At 43.8% G+C, this 22,388-nt stretch overlaps 2 protein-coding genes across 2 annotated transcripts; both read left to right on the top strand.

Annotated features, from left to right (window-relative positions):
• Positions 1–353: 353 nt before the first annotated feature.
• LOC123799685 (interleukin-36 gamma-like) lies at positions 354–6,725 on the top strand (the record flags this gene model as incomplete). Its single annotated transcript, XM_045808848.2, has 3 exons — positions 354–465; positions 1,169–1,308; positions 3,878–6,725. Coding segments are annotated over 3 exons (462 nt in total), but the record flags the coding sequence as incomplete, so codon positions are not given.
• Positions 6,726–14,023: 7,298 nt separating this feature from the next.
• LOC123799684 (interleukin-36 beta-like) lies at positions 14,024–19,424 on the top strand. Its single transcript, XM_045808847.2, has 5 exons — positions 14,024–14,098; positions 14,933–15,020; positions 15,586–15,693; positions 18,270–18,409; positions 19,206–19,424. Exons 2-5 carry the CDS (start codon positions 15,005–15,007, stop codon positions 19,422–19,424), a joined length of 483 nt encoding a protein of 160 aa, XP_045664803.1. The 5' UTR covers positions 14,024–14,098; positions 14,933–15,004.
• Positions 19,425–22,388: the final 2,964 nt, after the last annotated feature.

The raw sequence follows: 22,388 nt of genomic DNA, 5'->3' as shown, positions 1-22,388 counted from the left end.
ATCCAGTGCTCTCCAGCTTCCCCTGGACAGTGAGCTTCCGCAGGGTGGGGAGCAGTGCTTATTCTCTGCTCTAGCTCCAGACCTAGCACCAAGCCAAGCACAGAGTAGGCATCAGAGGGAGTAGCTGGGCCTTGACACACATGTGCTATGGAACAGTTGACCCTCTTACACCAGTTGCAGCCCTGGCCCTCCTCACCATAACCCATAGCTTTACCAGAAAGGAAGGCTGAGCTGAGGGTCATGTGACTGCTGTCAGTTTTGGTATCTAAACCCTCGGCCTTCCTTCCTGAAGGGCCTAGCATCTAGCAAAGCTGCCTAATTATAATGGTTCTTCATTATTCTTTTCTATTTAAACTGCAGTGAATAAACCTCATACTGGGGAGGTCTCCGACTTGAATCAGCAGGTGTGGGTCCTTCAGGGTCAGACCATTGTGACAGTTCCACGGAGTAACAATGTAACCCCAGGTGAGTGGTGATCCCGTGGCTGCTGCCTTGGAGGCAAGGGAGGGGTCACATTAGTGCACCTGAGATGCTGGCACTGGCCTTTTGTGAAGGGTGGCTTGACAACAGGGCCCACCTGGAAGGAGGAGAATTTCACACTTGCCTGGGAAGCCATGTCAGGGAGAAGTTTGTCTGCACTAGGATATAGAAAGCAGAGAGGGTAGAGCAGCCTCCTGGGGGTCAGGAGAGCTGCTTTCAGTGACTGATGGCCTGTCCCATGGAAGAGGAGTATCTTATCCTGCCTGACTTCAAGGTGTCCTAAAAGGACTAAATGAGTGGGTACAGGAAGGCAGATTTCAACATCACATTAGGCAAAACTTGCCAATGGACAGAACTCTTCAAGGATCAGAGGGGCTGCTTGGGGTTGGAGCTTCCCACCTCCAGGTGTTTAAGCAGGGGTGTGACAATCTCTAGGGCAGGGTCTGCCATCTGTTTAACTCTGTGTGTTTGCTCTATTTCCTAGGGCCGTGACTGGTACGTGGTATGAATGAATGAATGAATGAATGAATGAATGAATGAATGAATGAATGAGGTAGTTGGCGATTTGGTGGGCCTGGGGTAGCAGGGATGACACTCTTAATGTTTCTTCCTGCCCCACCTGAAAGATGCTAGCCTTGTCCTAACTTCAGGAGGAAACTGACACCATCTCCCCTCTTATCTTTATTAGTCACTGTCACTGTTGTCCCATGCAAGTATCCAGAGTTGCTTGAGCAAGGCAGAGGGGTTCCCATTTATTTGGGAATAGAGAATCCAGAAATGTGTCTGTCTTGTGAGGACATTGAAGGGCAGCCTACATTGCAACTGAAGGTGAGTATGAAAAATGATGTTTAAAAACAAGGCCAATTTCTTTTATAAGATGTTAATTTGGTAGATAATCTAATTTTAGAATTAAAAAAGAAATATTCTCCAATTCTTAAACATTGTTAATATCCCTAGATATTTTCAAGTCGCGTGCACGCAGTTGAGTTATCCTGCCCCTCACTAGTTGAGGATGTTTTTCGTTCTTGAATTTTGACATATTCCTAACCATTGTTTCTTCAACTATGTTCTTTCCTTCTTTCTGCCTTATCTTTCCTTTTGGAATGCTATGTCTTAGTCATTGGAACTTCTAGATCCCTCTTTAATATCTCGTCTAATTTTCCATACATTCTATCCTTTTTTTTTTTTTTTTTGCTTGTTGCATCCTGGGAGAATTTCTTGGTTCCATCTTTTAAGTCATGATTCCATTTTAAGCTTGTCCTGTCTGCTAAATCATTCTCGCCTTGCCATTTTCTGAAATTTCAATCTTTACTCTTGTTCCTGAAACTTCAGTTCCATAAACTTCAGTTTAATTCAACTCAATTTAATTTAACATTCAGTTCAGCAAATGTGTGAGTTCTTCCTGGCCTCCAGCACTGTTGTGGCCGTCTGACATACATCAGGGCACAGAACCGCAGAGAACCCTGCCCTTATGGGGCGTGGATTCTAGCAGGAGGAGAGAAATGGTAGACAATAAGTATCATGAAGGGTAAGTTGGTGATGTCTTTAAGTGTATTATGTCCTCTGAGACAGCAGGGTAGAGAGGCCGGCAGTGCTAGACCGGGGTGGGTTGGGCTGCTGTAGGAAACAGTGCAGCAGGCATGCTGAGATTTTAGCAGACAGTAGAAGGCAGCAAGAGAGTTAGCCAGCAGGGTGTGGAGAGAGCAAGGATTAGTGGAGAAAACAATGTAACAGGAATGCACTAGGGAGGAGAAGTTCAGAGAGATAAAGGCAGGTTACAAAGTGCCTTGCCAGCATTTATAAGGACTTTGCCTTTTAATCTGAGGGAAAAGGAAAATTATTAGAATGTTTTTAAAGGACAGTGACATGAATGGACATAGGTTTAAAAATAATTCTTTTGGCTGCTAGTTGAAAGCAGACTGTGGTGGGGGGCAGTGATGAAAGTCCTGTGGGGGACTTCGAGGTGATCTAGGTGAGATCTGAAGGATGAGGGAATAGTAGTGGAGGTAGGCAGAAGCCAGTCTGATTCTGAAAATATTTTATTTAAATTGAGGCAACAGGATTTGCTGACAGAGTGAATGTAGGGTGTGGTGAAGGAGGACTGAGAATTACATTTTCAGCTACATCCTGTCTAATAAGCCACACTTCTATTGTGGTTTTGTCCTCAGGTGGATTGAGAATCGACCACTGCATTCTGCCATGTGTGGGTCCTTAGGGACCTTGGTGACAGCAGTGTTGCTGCAGTGCTGGAGGTGAAAGGCTGGATGGCGGCAGTGGGGGGGGGGGGGATTAAGAGAGGGAGAGGAGGGGAGAAATCCAAGACAGCATATACAGACAACTATTACAGGGAGGTTTCTGCAAAGGGGAGCTGGGAATGGTGGTGGGCAATCAAAACAGTTATTTTTTAAGATGATAGAATGACAGCAAAAATGGTAATGGGAATGATGGAGAGAAAGCCAAAATGATGAATTGCTAGAGAGCAGCCATAAGCTAGGGAGGGTGGATGGAAACTATAGCCCAGTCCTTCCCAGGCCAGAAGTTGAAAGGGAGGAGGAGGACGTATTGCAGTTTGAAACGAGAAAGTGTCTTTTTATTTATTAAACACATCTCTATTAAATTTCTCTGTGTTGAGGAATGCAGTGATGAACAAGTCTGGCAGTGATGGATCCGATGGTAATCGGAACTAATGAAGAAAATAATCTGGTAACGAGATAGGGAGGAGGTTTGAATGTGGCTGAATTATGAGCCATTCCTGTATAGGGCTCTGTAGAGATATTTGTGCATGTGTGATTTAGTTAGAAATACTTATTTTACTTAAATACATGGTATATAAATATACAAAATATGCTTCTATATATGATGTAGAAAGCATTTTCTAATTGCTCCATTTACTTTGTGTTTGTTTGTTTGTTTTTTGAATGGAAATCGTTTGGTTTGTTAGACCCTCTTGTGTCTTTTTCATGGCACTGACCTTTCTCACATGTTGGCAGTTGGTCAAAGACTAACACCGAACTTTGGTTAGAACAGTGGTGTTTGCAGGGAGGCGGCCCTCACTCCTGCAGCTTTGGTAGGAGAGGTCCTTGGTTTATTGCTGCAAATCTGCATCTCCTTCCTTTTCCTCCACTCGGCTCCTGTGTGAGGAGAGTTCCAACTCATCGTTCGAGTGTCCCTACTTGTTCTTAGCCTGTTCCTTGTGTCATTCCTACTCCATCTCTGGATTTGAGGCTGGGGGCTGGGAAGGTGAGATTGTGTGCTCACTCTGCTGCGCCTAGGCCTGTTTTAATAGAGGGATAAGGCTTTCTCAAACTTTGGAAAATTTACTGATTGTGTGCAAGTAACTTTGAACAACTCAAACAGTCTCTGCTTCTCCTGCTGGGCGTTCTCTGTCACATTTCAGGACGAGGAGATACTGGATCTGTACAACGAAGTTGAGCCTGTGGAGCCCTTCCTCTTCTATCACTCAAAGAATGGCAGGACCTCCACCTTCGAGTCCGTGGCCTTCCCTGGCTGGTTCATCGCTGCCTCTGACAGAGGCCACCCCATCTTCCTCACTTCACACCTGGGGGGAACGTATAATGTTAACTTCATTTTAAATATCAATGCTTGAACTCAGCCTGGAGGGGATAGCTTGGTCAGAGGTCTTTGTGTTAAATTTTCTAGTTCCCAGCATGCTTTCCTTTATATTATCTCAGTGTCATTTCACATCAGTGCTGAGAGGTGGGCAGGACCCTGTAATCACTGCCCTTTATGAATGACTTCATGGCAACTAAAGCATAGAATGTGGGCTCAGACGCAGGAGGGAGGGGTGATGTAAGGTTCTCCTCTCAAGCTGAAGCAGTCCATCCCACAGCCATCGGGCAGTATGAGTATGAGAATGTCGGGACCCAAACACTTTAGGAATTCCCTGGGGGTGGATATGGAGAAGCCTCAGAGCTCATGAATCTTACAAATATCAGATGACTAGCGCCAAACTGATTGTTTTTGTTTTGCTTTGTTTCCTTTCCTATTTGGATTACATTTTCCGTATAGTTTGTATGTTGCCAGTATATCTCAAGTTGTGTAATGTATCCTTTTAAGGGTTAAAGATTTTAAAGATAAATAATTCTTAATAACAGTTAAATTATTTTTTCCTAATTCTAATATGTAAACATAAGGCCAAATATAAACTTCATGTGTTTACACAATAAGAAAGCTGAAACTAAGATATAAAATGAAATAGCAAAGGTGGTAAACTGAAATTAAGAAGAGTAATTGAATGAGGATAGCTCAGTGGGTGAATCTGGGACTGGGGCTTAGCTGGGGGGAGGAGGACCCCTGTCGACTGGTGACAGGCCGGGGAGGAGATGATGCATGTAAAAGAGAACTATTATTTCACTACTTTCTGTGCAGTCTCACAGCCTTGATTTCTTTGCCTCTTCTAGACTTTTCCTTTTAGGTATACTCACCATCCACATAATCCCTTTAAAAACTGCAGGAAAGGTCCCTTTCTTTGGAACAGAGAGCCTAACTTTTCCACCAGGCATGATTCAGATGATGTATTCCGATGAAATTAAATCACTGTTGTGGATATAACTGTAGAAAGATGTAGCTCAGATCTGGTTCTGTATTAATAGATTTCTTATTTTGACTCTGATATTACAAATGCAGAAGATTGTTTGCGCATATACAATTTCCAAAATAGCACCAGTAAATTAATTTTTTTTTCTGCTTTTGGACAATCAAACCACATACTCTACTAGGCAGGCCAGTAAGTAAGGTCTCTTGATTCTTTAAAGTTTTCTTCTTCAATTACTTATAGTTTTAGCATTGTAGTTTTATAAAAACAACATTAAAATGGGCACTGAACTAATTAGTTCTGGGATATTAAATAGAAGAATTGGTTATTGAATATTTACGACTATTGTCACTGCTAAAGAGTGGTGGCAGTGTCTTACATCTGCCAGTTTACACTATTACATTGTCGGTTGTTACATCTGACAGTTGGGATCCAATGACACATTTGCTTGTGACATGATTATGGCCTGAGTGTTACAGCATCTGCAGACTACTACCAGGCTGTGTGGTGATTCCATTGTCCCATCTCTTTTCTCTACCATGAAAACTGTTCATGTAGACACTGTGACACTTTGGATTGTCACCTGGCACAGATTTGAGCCCAAGCAAAAGCTCAAGTATGAGTCTTGGTGTCATGTAACTCGCTATCCTGATGATCCAGAAGAGGTTCTGATAACATATTCAGAGGGTGATCAAAATGAAAACATAGTAATCTCATAGTTTGTGGAACTGGAGAACAGACTTCCAGGGACCCCTGGCTTCTCCATCACGTTTGAGAAAGACCACAGCATATGAAATCATGCAAGGGCCCTGTGAGTAGCGACAGGCTCATTTTCAAGTTTATGGCCTGGTGAACACCTGGTTTTCACACAGTTGAATATCAAATGCTCTTGCATTTGAGTTCTAGGAGCTCCAGGCCAACATCCCTTGAAGGATTTGATAGTTTTGGGTCTTTAGCAACGGGGTGGTATAAAGGGCTGGATGCACTGTGTTGGGGGAGGTCATTGGGAGGATATGATCACCACTTGACCCATGAGCTGGACTCTGGCAGTTAGATGCTCCTGACCCCCTCCCCTGTCCTTGCAGCGTGTGTGTTCTGCTTGCCTTCCCTGCTCCCAGAAGTTGCCCCAAGGACATAGCCTTGAGATAGTGATGTGATGTTGAGACATCTGGATGGTATATGTGGCTGAACCCAGTTAAAGCCTCTATATAAATTTTTAATATTCTAGTGTGTGAGTATGGAGGTCTACTTGTCTTGCAGCCACCCAAAGACAAGCATCGTATGTGAGTTTCCTTGTTTATTAAATTTGCCACCTACTGATCTGGGGTGAATTGTCTCTTTCCTTTGGTCTCAATCCTGACCTCCACATATGAAGACCAGTTTCAGATAATACCCAGGAAGCTCCTGAGGAGGTGTAATCTGGCAGATTACACTGAAAGAGGGGGACTTTTGGATTCCAGGAAGGAATTAAGAACTATGTCACCAAAATCACAACTGCAGTGAAAACAGTCGAGTGGGATGTATTTCTGCTTTGGGAATCATATCTTCTGGCACCAGGACTGCTGAAGGGCAAAGACTGCTTCCTGAAGCTGGACCTGGCGATACCATCCCTGAAATCATGAATGATCGGGCACGAGGGACTGAAGACGCTGCCGCCAGAACCCTGAGAACAGTGGCAGTAATAAACAATTCTTCACGTCAATAAAACATTACTTTTTCTTTCTCAGACTTTAAAAAGTTGTTTAAAAGAAAATTCTTCCAGAACAATACATGTCTATGATTAAAAGTGATATTCTTTTGCCCTCATCCTATTTCCGTGAGGCAACTGTTAACTCTTTTTCAGCTCTTTTTTCAGTTTTCCTCCATGTGTCTAGGGATATGTTTTACTTCTGTTTCTTGATTTACCAACTTTAGACATTATCTTTTCTACCAGACAGATATCATTTGCGTCTCTACTGTACAAAAGTCGTATGCTCTTTATCTGTTTGCTACAAGTTAATAGAAGTAGTAAGTCAAACAAAATTGTATTTATAGAGAGTCATTAGACAATGCTCTAATAGGACGTTGAAAAGGCACACAATAATCCTTTTGCCGTTTTCAAGATTTGGGTAACTTTTCTGAATGACCTCATTTTTCTTCAGTTTCTTTTTATGGGTAAGGAAGGGGGGATACTTGGACATGGATCTGACTTGCTGAGGATTGCACTGACATTTAGTAGAAGGACTGGAAGTATGATAATCTTGATTTTGGGGTTTTCAATTTCTGTTTCCTTGTGTTGGGATGTTATGAATCTATGTGTGAGAAATCAGCAACAATTACCCAGGGCAAGACAACAGATCAAAGTATGAGCCTCCTCATTCCCATCATTGGGGTTATCCTTACCTAGCAGGGTGTCAGCAGATGACCCACCCAGGGTGGAACACTCCTGGCCACCTAAACACTGTTATGTAATGGCGTCAGTGCTGAAAGATATTGTGTATCTGTATTTCTCAAACTTGAAGCAATATCAGAATCATCTGGGGTCTGAACTCAAAGCTCAGATGTTTGGGCTCACTCCGGACCTAGTGAGTCAAAACCCATTCCCCTCAAAATTCCAACTTAGTAAGCTCAGAGCAGGGTCTCAGGATTAATATTTTACTAAGGACTTTAGGGAATAGAATGCACTCCCACTGTTCATATGCCCTTCATGTCTGTTCTACGGTAGTTGGCTAATGTTAACTAGAAGTGGTTTTATTTGCTTGGGTATCCATTGACTCTTCTGTGGTTGATGCTTTCTGGTGGGCATTAACATATAATACAAACAACTTCACATTTTGTGTCCACTCCCATATGTCCATCCACATGCCTTTACTCCGTATCTCCTTATCTTTCAGTCTTCTGATCAGCGAGCCACACATTGACTACTGCCCAAGAATCTGTGTGTATTGTTCCTTTGGGACATACGAAGAGAAGGACCAGTTGTATTACTCCCAGCTACTCCCGTCGGATTATTTCCTCTCTTCGCTATTTTTCAAAGTACTGCTAAGTGTGGTTGTAAAACAGTTGCCATCCATTTTTGCCTTATAACCCATAGTGAGCTGACCCACGTGTAAACAATACTTGGGCTTTTTTCTCCTCGTTCAACTGGCTGTAGGGGGACCATCTATACAACTGCAAATGTAAGCTAGGGGAAGGGCATTAGTGGCAACCGTGCTGGGTGACATGGGGGTCTGTATTACCTGCTCGTATAGCTTACATGTACCCTCTAGTTCTGCTTGGAGTCAATTCTGGATTGCGAGTGAACAGCTGCTGGGCATGTGTCTAACTTTATTGCTTGATAGTCTGACATAATTAAAATCAAAATGGACAGTTTGGGATGAATGGTCACTTAGTGCCTCATATATGTGTTAATTTCTCCATGAGGGCTCAGTAACACACGAAGAGCTAGTTTTGAAAAAAACATAGAATTCTCTGCTATAGAGGGCACCGGGATAGCTCAGTTGGTTAAGCGTCTGCCTTTGGCTCAGGTTATGATCCCAGGGTCCTGGGATCGAGTCGCATAACAGGCTCCCTGCTCAGCAGGAAGTCTGCTGCTGTCCCTCTCCCTGCTCATGCTCTTTTTCTCGCTCACTCCCTCTCTCAAATAAATAAATAAAATCTTTAAAAAAAATTCTCTGCTATAGAGAATTCTCTGCTTGATGCCCCTCCTTTATTATTCTCCAAAGTGAGCTTTTCCACATGATGAGCTTTAAGTTATCTGAGACTGTTTTTGATTTGCCTTTAATCTGGAAAGAAATTTTGCAGCGAGTGGAATTCCATTGCAAATTTTTTCTTTCCATGTTTGAGATATCATTCTGTCTTCTGACTTCCATTGTTGTTATTAAGAAGTAACTTGTCAGTCTTTTGCTTCCTTTAAGATAGTGCCTTTTTATTATATGTTGCTCATACTAGCTTATCTTTGTCTTGGATTCTAAGCAATTTCAGTCTGATATGGATTTCTTTTTATTTACTTGGGATTTATTATGTTTCTTTAATCTGCGAATTGGTGTCTTCATCAGTTTGAGGAATTGCTAGCAATTCTTTCTTCAAATAGCGCCTCTGCCCTACTTTATCTTTCCTTTTGGGACTCCAATAAATGTCATAAGCTTTCTCATTTTATTCCCCACATCTTTTCCACCCTTTTCTGTATTTTCCATCATTTCTGTGTCTGTGGTATAATTTGTATTTCTTCTCATTTATCTTCCAATTTATTAATTCTCTCTTACTTTTTTGTGTTTCCAGATTTATTGAGATATAATTAACATATAACATTGTGTAAGTTTAAGGTGTACAAAGTAAGGTGGTTCTTTGATACACATATTTTGTTTGTTGTCTACTTGTGTGTTCTCGTATTTCACTGAATTTCTTTAAAAGGATTATTCAGGGTTCTTTGTCAGACATTTTATTTATCTCAATTTCTTTAGGGTCAGTCACTGGAGTTTTATTAGTTTTCTTTAGTGGTGTCGTGTTTCCTTGATTATTTGTGATCCTTGTGACTTTTATTGATGTCTGTGTATTTAAGGAAGTAGGCACTTCTTTCAATTTTTGTAGGCTGGCTTTGGAAGGAAAAGCCCTTTACCAGTCAGCTTATCCAGAGATTCTAGGTGGGCTTGCTGCTGAAGTTCTCAGACAGGTGTGTGTGGTGCCTGGGTCAGCAGGTGGGCAGACCTGGTGCTTGGGTCCACAGGGGCCAATCTGGTGTCTGGGTTCACTGGGTTCACAGGTGCAGTGCCTGTCTTTGGTGGTAGGCTTGTGATCGGGGTCTATGTAGCTGGGCCTGGTGTTTGGGTCCACAGGGGCTGGCCTGGTGGTGGGGTGGCCCTGGATCCTGGGTTCATGGGAGCTGGCCTGGAAGCCAGGACTATGGAGGCCACCCTAGCAGTTGGGCAAGCCTGTAGCCTGTAGCTGCAGGGGCCATGAGGGAGTTTGGATCCATGGGTGCTAGCCTGGAGGCTGGAGCCATGGGAGTTGGTCTGGAGACTGGGTCTCTAGGGACTAGCCTGGTGCTGGGGTGGGCTGGTAGCCTGCATCCATGGGAGCCCACCTGGAGCCTAGGTTTATGGGTGTAACCTGTCTAGAGCCTGAGGTCATGGGGTCTGGCCTGGTGTTAGGGCAGCCTGGGGGCCTGGATCCACGGGAAACTGCCTGGACCTTGGGACCAATGGTACCAGCTTGGAACAGGGGCAGGCTAGGAACCTCATTCCATGGAAGCTTATCTGGAACCTAGGTTTGTAAAGGCTGGCCTGGGTGCTGGGGCAGGCTGGTAGCCTAGGGCCATAAGAGTCAGCCTGATGCTAGGGAGGGCCAGGAGTCTGGATTAGCAGGAGGCTGCCTGGAGCCTGGGTTTGTGGGGGTCTGCCCAGTGCTGGGGTGGACTGGTAGCCTGGGTGTTGGGGCCCACCAGAAGTTTGGGGCCATGGGAACTGGCCTGGTGCTGGGATAGGCCTAGACCCTCAGGCCACAGGAGTCAGTCTGGTGCTGGTGTAGGCTGATGGTAGAGTCCACTGTGAAGTCAGTTCCTTACTTCACTCTTCTCCCATGAGTTGGATGTCTCTTTCCATGCTGGGCTACCTTGGCTTGGTTGGGGGGGCGGTGGGTAATGGGAGTAATGTGAAACTATGATTCCTATCATTTTTTCAATGCATCTTTTCTTATTTCTGTGTTCTACCCAGGTGCTGTCATCCCTACCTGGAATTCTTAGCTCTTGTGGAAGTCTTTTTATATATGGATAATTGTTCAAATTGACATTTCTGGGAGGCATGAGTGCTAGAAATTCCAGCTGATGGTACTCTCTAACTCTTCCTTCTGCTGTGTGCTGTCTGTTGCCAAATACAAATTTTGATTTATATAATTTTATTTGTTGTGTTATATAGTTCTAGAGATCCTGTTTAACTCTTCCAAATCGGCCACATTTCATAGTTTGCTGTTCTAGAAAAAATATATCCATGTTTGTCATTTGCTTCTTAAATATGGTTAAGATAGTTGTTTTATGCTCTATGTATAATAATTACAGAATCTGATGTCTGTGTATGTTTCTGCTATCTTGCTTTGCTTATTTTTTTGGTTCTTGTTCTTGTGATCTTGTTTACTTGTATGCCTTGTAATCTTCAACTACTTGTGGCTTGTTGCCTTTGTAAAATTATTTAAATGGGTCTGCCGTCCTCTAGAGAGGCTTTCTCTTTGTTTCTTGTGAAAAGTGTTTGGTCTACGTTAAATCAAATACAATTTGAGACTTCCTGGCTCAGTCAAGCTATGAGTACTTAAAGTGGAAATCCCCCAGAGGGCCTGTCCATGTCCATAGCCTTCCAGGAATTACTTCTTTTCTTTATATCTTTCCCTCCCCCACTTTGTTCAGTGCCAAGAAAGCCCACTTCCTGGGTCCCAGAGATTGGGGAAAGGTGAGGGTGCGTCTAGATCTGGTTTGCTTGTCCCTGTTCCAGTCCTAGGCAGGCCCTGAGTCTTGACCTTTTTTTTTTTTTTTGTGCTGCTATGACTAGATTATGATGTGTGTGTGTGTGTGTGTGTGTGTGTGTTATATCAACACAGAACATATAGTAGTTTTAATGCTCCTTTAGTTCAGATCCTGATTCCGTAAGTCTGGGACAAACCCTGAGATTCTGCATTTCTGACAAGCTTCCAGGTGATGCAAATGCTACTGGTCCCCAGGTTACACTTTGAATATTGAGGATATATCAAACAAGGACTGTTCCATCTAATAACTTGGCAATATGTGAACAATAGCCAAATTGAATGATGGGAATTGTGCTGTAGAAGTTGGGAAGGATTTATGGAACTGAGGTGACTTTGATGTGAAGGTGACCTTGATATGAAGTAGTGAACGATAGATATGTGTGGACATAGGAATGCATGCAATCCCAAGCTGGATCCAGTTCTGGCTACCTGAAGAGAGAAGGAAGGCTATATCTCTGGGTTTTATTCCTATGCAGTTCTTGTCTTACAGAGGGAGAAATTTCATTCACGTATTTGAGCCAGTGTCCCTTTTCAGGATCATCCACCATCTTGGTGGTAAAGGATGCATCTCCATACTAGGGAGACACAAGTAGAGGTCTCGGGTTATCTGATATCACCAAAGCCCCCATCACCTCAACTAATGTGCTGGCTACATGGAGCTCCACATATTTATAGGGTGAAATAATGAATCTGAAATGATCCACATCTTATTAGCTGTGGTCCTGAGTGAGTTTGCATGCAGCATCCATACCAATGTATCCTGAATATTTGCTTCTTTGTACCTTATGGCAGGACATTGAATCTCTCTCCTCAAGATATCCAAGTGGGTTTGGTCCTATATAAGGAGCATGGGGGTGATTCCATAGGCTCTGAACTTTCTTCTTAGAACATGGAAATCAACTCATGCTAATGGATACCTAGGGCAACTCCTCATCATGGCCGCAGATTGATTCTGAATCCTAGTTTTGACTCAGAGACACCTACTGCACATTTAAGTTTGCTTCATGATTCCACACTCCTGAGGGAATGGTTATGGTCCTGGATAGGACAAGATCATAATGACCTTTATATCCCACTGTGCAGTGGGAATCCCTTGGAAGTGTATACAGTGTGGGTGTTAGGTAGTTAGGTAGGTTGATGAGGTAGCACAAATGTCAAGAGCTAGGATGATCTATTGGTGGTCAAAGCAAAAAGGCTGGTAGAGACAAATAGGCTGATCTGGGGTCTGATGACAGACATAGGAGACTTAATAGGCCAGTTGCTACAGGAAGCTTTAATGTACTGGAGGATTTGCATACTCTTCTTTAACCCGCACAATAATCCAGCAAGGTACAATGCATTTCATATAATAGTCATTTGAGGATCAGAGATGTGAAAGAACTCTGCCAAGGACACAAGTCTGAAAGTTGCAAAGCCTAATTATGAACATGCATCTTTTGAATAAAGTCTCTGGCTTTTGAACACTAAACTACTATCTTAGTGTAGGTTCTCCCTGAGAAACCCTACCATTGTCCTACTGGAGGCTGGGAAGGCTGGAACATTATGAGCCTTTCCCCCCCTTGGTTGAGGTTGCTGTTGAGATGAATACCCTTGAGGTGTGAAGCTGTCAGATGCTGGAACTGTCACAGTGACAGTGAACTCAATTGGCCTGAAAGGATTAGAGCAGAGTATCAACAGCATTGCTTCAGCTTTCCTTCATGTAAGACCTAATGCGTGTCTGCTAGCTCAGAGCAGTGGAGCATCTGGGAGCCAGGCTCCCTTTCCCATTAATCCAGGGCAGTGATCTAGAGTCAGTGATAGGCAGGATGCCCAGGAGCTGGCTTTGCCCAGATGAGGCTCCCTTAAGTGGAGAAGCAGCATGTACACAGACTCTGAAAAGCTGGAGAAGCATACACTGGGGCATTTTTATCTGATTTGAGATTGGCAGAGAATATGGTGACCGTGGACCAGGAGTAGTTGCAAGCTACACAGGTCTTAGGGGACACAGCCCTTCCTTGGTCTATCTTGAACCTACTATGGGCTTCCACTCCTAGGGATAACATTCCAGTATGTCATTTTGTGGCAACAGAATCCAGTCATCGGCCCTGGGGCAGTCCCATGTTTCTTTCCTCAAACTTGGTGTTGATGACTATATTTCCTGATTGTTGCTTTTAAGGGTTTTGCATGCCCTACTTTTTCAGGGTGAATAGACAAGTCATAGCGATGCTTGGTTGACATTTACATAAAGACTCACTGAATCCTCTGGCACCAGGAACCAGCAAATATCGGGTGTCAGGTAGTCCCAGCCCAAGTGAGGCAGAACCTCCTTCCTTCCCCGTGTGAATAAAATGCTTGGGACCTGTTGGAGTCAGTCAGAGCACCTGAGTCCAGAGGAAGCCATAGTCCGTAATAACAGATTACAGGTGCAGCCTGAAGTCATGAAGGCTGTTGACCTTTGATGTTTTCTTGCATCTGGATCTCTGGTCTCTCCTGTTTTTTCAGTAAAAGAACTAGGAGTCCCAGACAGCTTTCCAGAGCCCTTGGATGCAGAACCTTAACTTTGGATTCAGGGACAAGAGCATCTCATAGACAAAGGTAACTTCAGCTCAGAAGCCATTTGTGGGGAGTCTTGTTTCACTGCTCTATGTCTAGCCTTGGGGAGCCTTAGGGGCCTTGGTGGAAGGCACAGGGTGCTGGAGGAGCTAGGGCTTCTTCCAAGAGTGCGGGTGGTGATTTGCTTACTCCCTGTCCAATGATAACTATTGAATTAGGCCGTGAGGATCCTGAGGTGGGGAGGGATGTAAATAGCTGGCTCTCACTATGGGGAGTTTGTGGGCTTCTTGGGGGAACTGTCCTGGTTCCCTAATCAGAAGCCCAGGGACAGATGGCCCCTGACAGTCAAAACACCTAATGGAGCTCGTAGATGTCCATGTGCAAGATCGTAGTGATGCCTCTTTGGATGAAAAATGGGGGAAGATGGGGGTCAGAGAGGCAGATTTGCTGCCAGTTATTTAGTAGTGTTCAAGCTTGATGTCAGGATGAATGGTGACTCACCAGCTGTATGGGAGGCTAGAAAGGAGAGAGCTGCACAGTCTCCCCTCCATACCTTCCTTTAAATCTGGAGACTTATTGCACTAAGCAGTGCCTGAGGTGATGCTCTGGAACCTCCTAATAATCCCAGATGTGATGGATAGAGGGCATCCCAAGTCCACCAGAGTCTGGAGAACAAGGACTACCTAGTCACGACAGAGACAGGAGTTTCCATTTGGGGTTTTCTGGCCTTGGAAAACCCCGTCCCTAGTCTCAAATGTGCATCTGGGGCAGGATCTTGGGGCAGTTTCTCAAAAGAATTTTTACACAAAATTCCAGGGTGGAGGAGAGGCAGTGAGACATGGATGACATGTTTTTCTTCTTTCTTTCACCCACAAGACCAGCTGCTGACAACCTCCTCTCTATCATCTCATCTATTTTGTCCTCTTCACAGGAAGCTCTGAAGCCATCATGGCTACCCCGCAAGGTGAGTGGTGAATTTCAAACCAGCTTGGAAATAGCTCCATCCTGCCTCACCGAAGAAAAAAGAGTGCAAGGGCCCCCATCATTTACTCAGTTAAAGATGCATTTATTTCTTGCTAAAATATGCAGATTGCAAAACTTGCATTTGAATATTTCAGAGCCTTTAGCTCTTTTCTTATTATGTATGTTCAGAATTGTTATTTATTTCAATAAAGAGGGTAAAGAAAAAAACCAAGAAATATACTGATGACCAATTTGAATATTTTTGGTTTTGTTACTACCTAGAGACTATCAATCAGAAAAAGACAAGTCACTGATATCCCTAGAAAAAAGACAAATCTTGAAAATCTGTTGGGAACTATAAATGCAGGTAGATCCTTACAGACACTTTGATCCACAAACCAGTTCCTGTCTTAATTTCTTCTCTCTTTCTTATAGCCACTCTTTCTCAAGGCAGTAAGCCTACCCCCAAGGATTCAAAAGCCATTATTACCGAGATGCAGCTAGAGTCCTGAAGTTTATAATATAATAGCCTCATATGTGTTTTGTGCTTTTCTGTCTTCTCTCAGCGGTGGATTTTCCCAGAATCTTTGGTGTGTATGATTCTCAACAGATGGTGTGGATCCTGAAAGAAAATTCATTAATAGCAACTCCTTTTAGCCGCAATGTCATACCTGGTGAGTGACAGACAAAGCCACTGTCGCCTCTAAAAGGGACACCGGCTCCACTGCAGAGCTTGCTTGAGCCTGGCCTTGGGCCCCTCCTGCTTCTGGGCGGTAGCCCAATGTCCACAGGAAGGACAAGAAGGTTCTCTTCACAGAGGGAACCCTGCACCTAGAGATGAGGGTGTGAGGGGTTGGCAGTTCTTCTTATCAAGAGAAAATGTCTTCAGATAAGAAGAGATGTCCATTTAAGCAGCAGTTGACCTTCTCCTTGGAGTTTCTCTCCTTTAAATTTCAACTATTGCTACCTATGTCCCCAGAATCAAACTTGGTCATCTTTTCACCACCAGACCTACACACTTTCCTAATTCGGTGTCCTCTCTTCTAATAATGGGGGATATTCCTTCCTCTCAGCAAAAGTCAATCTGTCTCAACTTCTTTCCCTTTTGCTAGGACTTCAGTGTTTGATTTAATTCTTCTCTTCCCTGCATACTCCACCTTTGTCTGTCTGCTGTATCCTTTCTATCACTGACAGACATGCTCTAATATAATATTTCTAAATTTAATACTAAACACCTTCTCTTGATTGCCACATTCCATTCTTGCTACCAGGCTTTTTTCCCTATATACCAACCTCTATACAGTGCTATGTACTAGTCGTAGCCAAACTTCATTGAAGAGTGGGCTATACAACTAGTTTCCACTTTATCTCCTGCTCACGCTTGCATTAAACAACCTGACTTCTGAACTGTTTTCTCAAGCTCCTCTTCCCAAGGTCACCAAATATGCTCCTCTCTCCTCACATTATTTGGTTCCTCAGCTGCAGTCAGCATAACTGATAACTCTTTCTTTCTCGAACACCCCCCCCCCACCTTTCCTTCTGTAGGAACATTCTCTTGTGGTTCACTGGCTTCTCTATGGCATTCTTTACGACTCCACTTTCTCTATAAAATCTCCAATGCTGGGGATCCTCAGATCTCAGTCTGTAATCATTATGTAACCCCTCTGAAGGGATTCGGAGCTGGTCTCTTAGACTGATGTATCACCTCTATCACTCTGACGTTTATGCTTCCAACCCAGAAGTCCCCTCTGGACAATTTACGCATGTCCTCTCGATGTCCCCTCAGACATCTCTAACTTCATCTATCCCAAGCAGAATTATGGATCTGACTTCTCAAAACTGCTGATGAGCCCAGTCTTCCCCATCTCTAATAGTGGCATTACCATCACTTGTTTCCCTGAGCCAGAAGTGCAGGAGACATCCTTGATTCAATCTCTATCCAATCCATTAACAAAGACTGAGGAGTCTTTTGCAAAATATGCCTTATTTCTAAGATAATATAATCTCTCACCTGGGCCACTGCCATTGCCTCCTCACTGCCCTCCCTCCCCCTTCATTTGTGTAGCCTCTCATCCATTCTCTACAAAACATGAAGAGTGACCTTCTGAACAATGTTAATTGAACAGTATAATTCCCATGTGTTTGTGTTTTGGGGGGTGGGAGGTGGGGGCCAGTAGGGAGATCTCAGGGGCGCCAGTCTTCTTTCAGAGCCACATAGGGGCCTTTACCCATCTTTTCCCTGTGACACTCTCCTTTCAACCCTGCTCCAGCACCCATGTTTTCATGCACTAGTTTCCTCTTAAGTTTAAGGTCTTGGTTTGAACTTCACCTCTGCAGAGGGGTCTTTCTTGATTCCTCTATCTAAATTTGGTCTCCTGCTGTCCCAGGCTTTGGTCCCTTCCCCTGAAGCAGGCATTGCAATTTATTGTGGTTCTGGTCATGTCTCTGCTTACATCTTTTGGTCTCATTTTCTGCAGGGGCAATGACAATGTCTCTCTTATCCTCAGCTAAATCTCTGGTGCCCACATGCAGCCTTGTCCTGAGTGGGAATTCAATAAAGAGAGTTGACTGGAGAATTCTCAGCCCCTTGCCCAGATGGATAGATGCAGAACACCCAGGCTCCTGGGCTAAATTAGTTGGGAATTAAATTCAGCTGATAGTGACAGAAAACCCACATAACTGGGATTTAGCTAAGAAGTTTATTTCTTTCTCATGAAAAAGAAGCCTGAGCAGGCAGGCTGAGGCCTGTATGGTGACTCCATGATACCCCCATAGTCCAAAGATTCTAGCTTTCTGCTTTACCAAGCTCAAGTTCTCCTCAACCATCATCCAAGTATTTGAGTCTGGCAGTAAGAAGACACAGGGTATAAGAAAGGAGCTTCTCCCAACTGAGTCAACTCCTTTTAAAGAACATTCTTAGAAATCCCACACAACACTTTCACATTTATCTAATGGACTACAACTTCAGCGTATGATCAAATTTAGCTGCAAATGTGGTGGGGAGTTTTATTTTTATTTTTGGGATGCAATATGCCTTGGTAACAACTTCTGATATTAAGTAAGAGAATGAAAATGGGCTTCAGATAATGATGAAGGATCTCAGCTACATGGTGAATGGGAGGAGCCTTCTGAGAGAGTCCTGACTGCTCAGCATCCCCCCTGGCTGGGAGAAGTAATGTCAGGCCAGAAGGACTGGACTTTTTGCTGCTTGGGGCCTGATACCTGTTTCCATTTTTCCTTGTGTTTCCAGTCAGTCTTGATTTAATAACATGTACAGACAAAGAATTTCATGATGCAGGAAAAGGCAATCCGGTTTACTTGGGCATCAAGGGCAACCATCTTTGTCTCTTCTGTGCAGAAATTCAAGGCCAGCCCACTCTGCAGCTTAAGGTGAGTGGTTGTACAGCTAAGGAGAGAAGCACTGTGAGATGCACTTTTTATTACATTTAACATATCGCTGAATAAAAATGACATTTTTTCAATCCTGGATTGTTCAGTTTAAGGAAGGAAATGTGACTTGGCTGACCCCCAAGTCAATGGGCATGGGTGTAACAATCATTTGAACATGAGAGCATTCTCTGAAAGCCAGAGGGTATGCCCATGAGAATGTTTCATATAGGCCAAGGAATGGTGGTTTCTTCATCCTCAGTTTTCTTTAACTGCCTCCCAGAAGTCTTCCAAGATGCTGGGTGGCTCCCACTTAAGCAAAGGCCATTGTGTGGCAGAGGAGACAAGGGGGAGATCGTTAGTCTGGATTTTGTGGATAATATGCCTGTGGTCTCTGTGCTGAAGGTAGCATTTGTAGTTATGAAGCGAATCCTTCTGGTTATGATGAATGCTGTAAGATGTCAACCCACTTGGAGGCTGGGAATCTTGTGAGATGCCCACACCTGCAGATGGGTGCCCACCAGGAGCACCCACAAAAGGGACTTAAGCCTGTCTCTGTTCTCAGGGAAGATAGTGCTGTCTTTGAGAACCAGAAACACCTGGTGTTATGGGATGCTGGGGTGGAGCCAAGCTATTAGGAGCCAGCGGGTTGTCTGTTTTGACACCTAGTGTCCTTTCATCTGCCTGTATCCCTGGCCTCTGTCCCTCCCTTTGGGGAAAGCAGTCACTCTTAGGGCTGTGTTAGTTTAGACCCTTCCTCTCAGTAATCCTCTCTAATAAGCCTTTTTCCTAATCCTAGGAGAAAAAGATCATGGATATGTCCAACGAGAAGAAAGCACAGAAGCCCTTTCTCTTTTTCCATAGTAGGGAGGGCTCCACCTCTACGTTTCAGTCTGTCTCCTACCCGGACTGGTTCATAGCCACTTCCAAAATGGCAGGACAGCCTGTCATTCTCACCAAGGAGAGGGGCAAAAATTACACCACTAACTTCTATTTAGAGCCTGAGGACCAAAATTAGACTAGGCTGTCATGACTGATTCCAGGACAGAGGATCAAGCAGTCAGAGAATCTTCCTTTCCAAAACACAATAGGTCATCTTGAGAGACCAACATGCACTGATGCCCATCCATAGCCCACCTCATTCTCATCACCCCAAACCACCTCTTCCTTTAGACATTCATTCTGCACCATGTCTCCCCATCTGAACATCATCCCAGTATAAAACCCGAGTTACTTTTTATTCTTTCCTGTTCTTGTCCCGCCATCCGCTTAGCTGTCACGTCTAGTTAAGTCAACATCCAAGATGCTTCCTGTACACACCTCTCTCTTCCTTTTCCTTCTGACAACCTATGGCCTAGAGATATGAGTTCCAAACATTTTTGTTCTACAACCCTATCAATAAAAGAGTATTATTTGTTAATTCTCTGCATGTTTATTATAAATATTATGATATGTGTCCCAAATGAATCTAAAGTTTTATCTATTTAAGTAATCTCTACACTCCACATGGGCTCAAACTCATGACCCTGAGATCAAGAGTCACATGCTCTTCTGACTAAGCCAGTCAGGTGCCCCACCAAAGATGAATCTAAAGGATAAAATAAATGTGAAATAAAAATTTTATGTGTCTTGATCATCATAATATCAGTAGTTAATAATTTAACACATAACACATACTTTGGTTAAGAGTAATTATTAACCGTAGTGAATTTAAATCAATCCATATTTCAGAGAATCACTTGCATCAGTTTAAATTTTTTTCAGGTGACTTCTCAGAACTTATTGCATTGTCTTTGTTTTTACTTATATATTAACTCAAAGGAGAAGTACTGGTTTTGATATTTTCCTGTTATTATTAATGTTTTCTGGAATTTTAGTCAAATCTTTAATCAACAGTTTCTTTATAGGGATGCTTTTAGGCCAGTTGTCCATTTGGTGAGGGTTACTTTATTTAAAACCTGTAATAAAATCACCAAATTCACTTAGCCAATCACAAGGAACTGTAATTTACCATAATATTTTGCACATGAATGTGAGCATGATGGGCTCCCTTCCCTCCGGAGAACTTGCCCTTCTCTGCACATGACAAGCAGTGGTATCAGGTTTTGCAATGGACACCCATTGCTAACTAAGTTCAAATTTCTTAGCCAAGCATAATCTCTTCCAAAACCTGTCCTTGTGGCATTACCTCCGGGTGCCTCACTGGCCATGGTTCTGGGATAATCCCTGAATCCCCCCTTACATCCTGTTCGCCTGCCTCTTACTCTAGTTATTGCTGTGTGTCCAGCTCTGAGAAGGTGTAACTTGACATCATGCCATCTCAGCTGCGCCAAGCATCTGTCTGCCTCTGCTTGGGGGCTCCCAGGACACCTTGGGGGAAGACAATTGCAGGAACTTGCTTGGCACTCACACATGCACACACCTGCAAGTGAGAGGGAGCTACCAACGAAGAACCCTTGACCAGTGGGCGGTGGGAGTGGGTGGGAACCTGCTACTCTCTTGGATCCTTCAGGTGCACAATTCTGAGACGCATGCTACCTACATGGTTCCTCAGAGGGTCCCTGTAGAATTGAGTCATAGTCATCCACCGCAGCCCTGAGCTCAAGAATACACCCTTGCATTGGTTTATCTCATTTCCCTGCTTTGGTTTCTCTATGCCCCATTCCTGTTCCCTGGAATCACTTCTCATCATCTGAATGCCAACGCTTGTCTCAGGTTCTGCTTTCCAGTGTAAACCCAGGCTAAGACAGATTCAGTCAAAGCGAGCTGCTTTTCTTACCAGCTGCACCCAACACGTTGGATTTCTTCTCTCTGTGCCTCTGCACATGCTTTTGCAAACATCTCAACCACTTTGGTCATTGCATCTCTCACCTGCCTACGTCTTCCTAATATCCTACATCTGTCTTAAGTGTTTAGAGGCTGCTCCTCCTTCTCCCAAGTAAATCCAACATTGTATCTTCTTTGAAGCCTGTAGCACTTTGCCTTATCACGTGACAGACATTTCTTTTGTTAGACTTGTGCTAGAGTTTTTTCTTGTCTTGGCTTCTTTGCTCTTTTCTCCTCAACCAAATTCTAGGTACATAGTGGGCAGGGATTGTGACTTTGATATCTCTATACTCCTTAGGTGCCAAATCTTGCCTCCTACATAACAGTCACACAAAATATATTGTTGAAACAAATGAATTCTCATTGCATGTATTAACATCTTCCAATGATACTGAGGTGTGTCGGAGTGGAGTTTGCTTTATCATGGCAGAGGCAGTCCTAACTGCAAGAAAGGTGCAAGAAACATCAGTGTTCCTCAGAAAAGGTGAGGAAGGAAAGCACAGAAAAGCTAGCTAGGAACTTTCCCTTCTGAACTCTTCTTCCTCCTCCCCGCAAGCCAATCTGACCTTAGGGGATTGCGATGATGTTAGGGTATCCTCTCAGGAGGGGATGGCTGCAGAAACAAAGCACAGCCCGGAGCTTCCCAGGGGGCCTCCAGCCAATGTCCACTGATTCCATGGCATCTCCCTCTTGGATTTTGTCCAAGCCTTCACCAACATACATTCTCATAAACCACTAAAGGGCACAGGAAAAGGATAACAGGGGAATCCAGTGTTTCAGTTTTTTTCTCTGACGAGGTCAGGACTAAGCACTAAATGACCCCAAGTACGGCTGTGAGAGGCTTGTGGTGGCAATAAAACGGACACAGAATAAGCAGGTTTTCTGAGAAGGCTGCAAAGAATGTTGAGTTCTATAAATAGCTGAATGTGTAGAAAGAATAGTAGACAATGATAAAAAACCACAATATAACCCTAGGCTGTTCTTATAAATATTAACTTCTCAGAAATCCCAAGAGCACTGGAGATGAGCTGGAGGTAGACGGCTGGCCCACCCTACACTGCACCCTCTGACAGAGAAGGTGAGGAAGTGGTCGTGGTGAACGAGGAAGAAGAAGAGGAGGAGGAGAAATCATAGAAGGACCCAAGAGGTATTCTCA

The sequence above is a fragment of the Ursus americanus genome, chromosome 7, assembly GCF_024610735.1.
Source record: "Ursus americanus isolate L20-20 chromosome 7, mUrsAme1.1.p, whole genome shotgun sequence".
Classification (NCBI taxonomy): Eukaryota; Metazoa; Chordata; class Mammalia; order Carnivora; family Ursidae; genus Ursus; species Ursus americanus.
Note: the sequence above shows the minus strand (reverse complement) of the source record. Positions and strands in the feature narration are given on the sequence as shown.

Excerpts from the sequence above, each read along its gene's own strand:
- LOC123799684 (XM_045808847.2), top strand. Across the intron at positions 15,694-18,269 it reads TAGCCGCAATGTCATACCTG|TCAGTCTTGATTTAATAACA; the intron begins GTGAGTGACAGA and ends TTGTGTTTCCAG. Across the intron at positions 18,410-19,205 it reads AGCCCACTCTGCAGCTTAAG|GAGAAAAAGATCATGGATAT; the intron begins GTGAGTGGTTGT and ends TCCTAATCCTAG.